General features: G+C 35.5%; 1 protein-coding gene across 1 annotated transcript in view; it reads right to left on the bottom strand.

Annotated features, from left to right (window-relative positions):
• LOC116713415 (laminin subunit beta-2-like) overlaps positions 1–1,479 on the bottom strand; it is a 40,540-nt gene extending 39,061 nt beyond the window's left edge. The window contains 1 exon segment of the mRNA XM_032553556.1: positions 1,476–1,479. Within this exon segment, the coding sequence (XP_032409447.1) occupies positions 1,476–1,479 (4 nt within the window).
• Between the last annotated feature and the right edge of the window lie 1,415 nt (positions 1,480–2,894).

Here is a 2,894-nt window from a genome sequence, read left to right as displayed (position 1 = left end):
AAACAATAAAAAATTTAAATAATTTAAAAACAAGTTGTGATGCTTCTTGGTCTAAATAATATGAAACGTAGTCAGATTTCAGTGACTTTAGGTGAGTTTTAGTGCTTTGTAGTTTGTTATTGTCCACAAAGAAAGTTTGTGTGGCTGCCGCACATTTTCACTGCAGGTACAAAGTTTGTGTATATTTACGCAAATTTCTCAAATGACAATGACAATACATAATATTGTATGTATTGCCATACAATACAATATTTATTGTCATACAATAAATAGATACAATTTGTATTTGTATTTTGTATTTGTTATGTTATACATTGTTATGTATTTGCATTGCATAACAATGTAAATGCAAACTCTCAGAGGTCAATTATGGCGGAATTTTTCTGCCATAATCCAAGAGCATACATTTTCAGTCTGAAAACAGGATGTCATGTCTTTTGTTCTCATAACTTTAAATATTTTTTCTTACATTTTTGAAAGCACAACTTTGTGTCTTTCTTCTCAAAACTTGTAATGCTTGTATTCAAAACGTCTCTTCTGCTCGGACTCTCTGCTCACTTATGAAACATAGAACTGCTTTTTGGCACAGTCGCCTGGCAATCTTTCAGCCAATAAACTGAAAGTCTTGTACTGGGTGTGTTCGTTTCCTTCTAGCGGGTGGCTGTACCTGTGTGGCTACCATCGATTGTAGCAAACTGCGCTACCCACTGGATGTAGGGAGAAACAACGATGTCAGCTTTCTGCTCTGTAGTACACTAAACATTAACCAGAAGTGTGCTACTGATCACTAACAGCTACTGATCTTAGGCAGGATTTTGTTCACCCAACCAAAGACAACATAGTCACGACATGATATCTATCTATCTATCTATCTATCTATCTATCTATCTATCTATCTATCTATCTATCTATCTATCTATCTATCTATCTATCTATCTATCTATCTATCTATCTATCTATCTATCTATCTATCTATCTATCTATCTATCTATCTATCTACAGACAGACAGAGATATCATGTCATATCCATGTTATATTTGGTTGAGTAAACAAAATCCTGCCTAAGATGACCCTAAACCTGACCCTTGATACACAGAAGTGATGGAAGCTACAAGCAAGCGGTGAACAAAGATGCTGGCTTTTCTTTGCATCAGTTTCAATATTCAGAGGAGGCTTGTTGGAGCAGTGTGCTTCGATTGTTTGTCATTTTGATATTGTTGCATCTGAATTTTCCTCATTGGGAGATACTAAAACATATTATATGATATTCTATTATTGTAAAATGGCTAGATATCAGTTCTCTAATTCAACGGCTATGAATAGTTAATTGCTAACGTTAGCTGGAGGAGATAGGCACCAGCACCTCCCGACCCCACTAGAGACAAGGGTGTAAGAAAATGGATGAATGGAATAATTAATTGTACAGGACATAAAAACATACAACAAACCTGAAGAATACGAGAGTGGTATTTTACCCATGGCTGTATGTCTGCATAGGTCTAAAACTTACAAGTAATTATGCTTTGTCTTTGATTTACACAACTATTCCAGTTATTTATAATTGTGTATGTCTGGATGGAAAAAAAAATGTTAGTATACATATAAAGTAAGGTGTCTGTTTTAGATAAGTTCTTCTAAAGTCCACATTAGTAACTCTGTGTTATTTATCTACATTTATGTGCTATAAGCTATAACATCTGATTACTTTTCCCAGGGAGCAGAAGAAGAGGAACGTGATTGACACGATGGTGAACAATGAGAGGAACCGTCAGAACAACTGGATCTCCTTCAGGAGGAAACAGCTACTAGCAGAGATGGTAGAGCTCCATGGAGAAGAGTTAAGGCAAGCAAAAGAAGAAAAATAAATGCTGTTTTGCATTTCCTTCTTCCTAGACTTTCAATGAAGAAAGTCTCTTTTTTTATACCCACTCCACACATTATAACACATTATACACAGTGTAGTTTGTATGGCATCAAGGTCCTAATACAATCCTCCCAAAAATGTGAGGAGCCTTAGAGTGAAAATAATATTATATTATTATTTTATCAGTCACCAGTGGCTAGTTCCATCTTCAATGCAGTGGTATACTGCGGTGCTGCAATGAAGGTGAAAGACTCAAACTGACTTAACAAATTAATAAGAAAGGCTGAGTCAATTGTAGGGATCAAGCTGGGTCCACTGGAAGAGGTGATGAGAGACAGAATGCTGAAGAAGATCAGAACTATCAAGTATAACCCCTTTTTATCCCCTCTACAACATGGTGGACATCCTGAGGAGCAGACATGGCCCAAGATTACGATAGCCCAGATGTGATAAAGAACGCTACAGCGTTCTGCCCAAGGCTATCAGACTGTATAATTCATACTAGAGCTGTGCATTTTAAATGTTGATTATATATTTCATGTACTGAGCAATATGTCCTTAGGACTATCATTATATGCTCATTGTTAAATATTATTGTTGTTATTGTGTGCAATGTTGGGACAAACTAAATTCCCCCCCTTTAGGGAATCAATAAAGTATTATTATTATTATTATATACTGTAAATATTTCATTCACACTTAACATTGTAGATTACCAATGAAGGCATCCAAAATGGAACATACATTATTCAGCAAACCAAACATTTTGACATTATCAGGGTTGCTCCACATGACCCCAAAACACAAGTCATGTTTGCTAATTTCTATTTTGTACAACATCCTTCTATCCACTCACTGTTTAGCTGTCTTCTTGGAGAATCTTCAATGTAAGAAAGTGAGAAGATGTGACCAAAACCCGTAGTCTTAATTAATGATAAACAAGATTAGGTTTAAACTTTTAAGCCCCTGATTAATTCTTAGTGACCAAAATGTGAAAACATGGAAGGTTTGATCAAAACTAGAATAGCTC

Source organism: Xiphophorus hellerii, chromosome 22, assembly GCF_003331165.1.
Source record: "Xiphophorus hellerii strain 12219 chromosome 22, Xiphophorus_hellerii-4.1, whole genome shotgun sequence".
In the NCBI taxonomy this organism is placed as follows: Eukaryota; Metazoa; Chordata; class Actinopteri; order Cyprinodontiformes; family Poeciliidae; genus Xiphophorus; species Xiphophorus hellerii.
The sequence above is the reverse complement of the archived record's forward strand: the minus strand, read 5'-3'. Positions and strand labels throughout refer to the sequence as shown.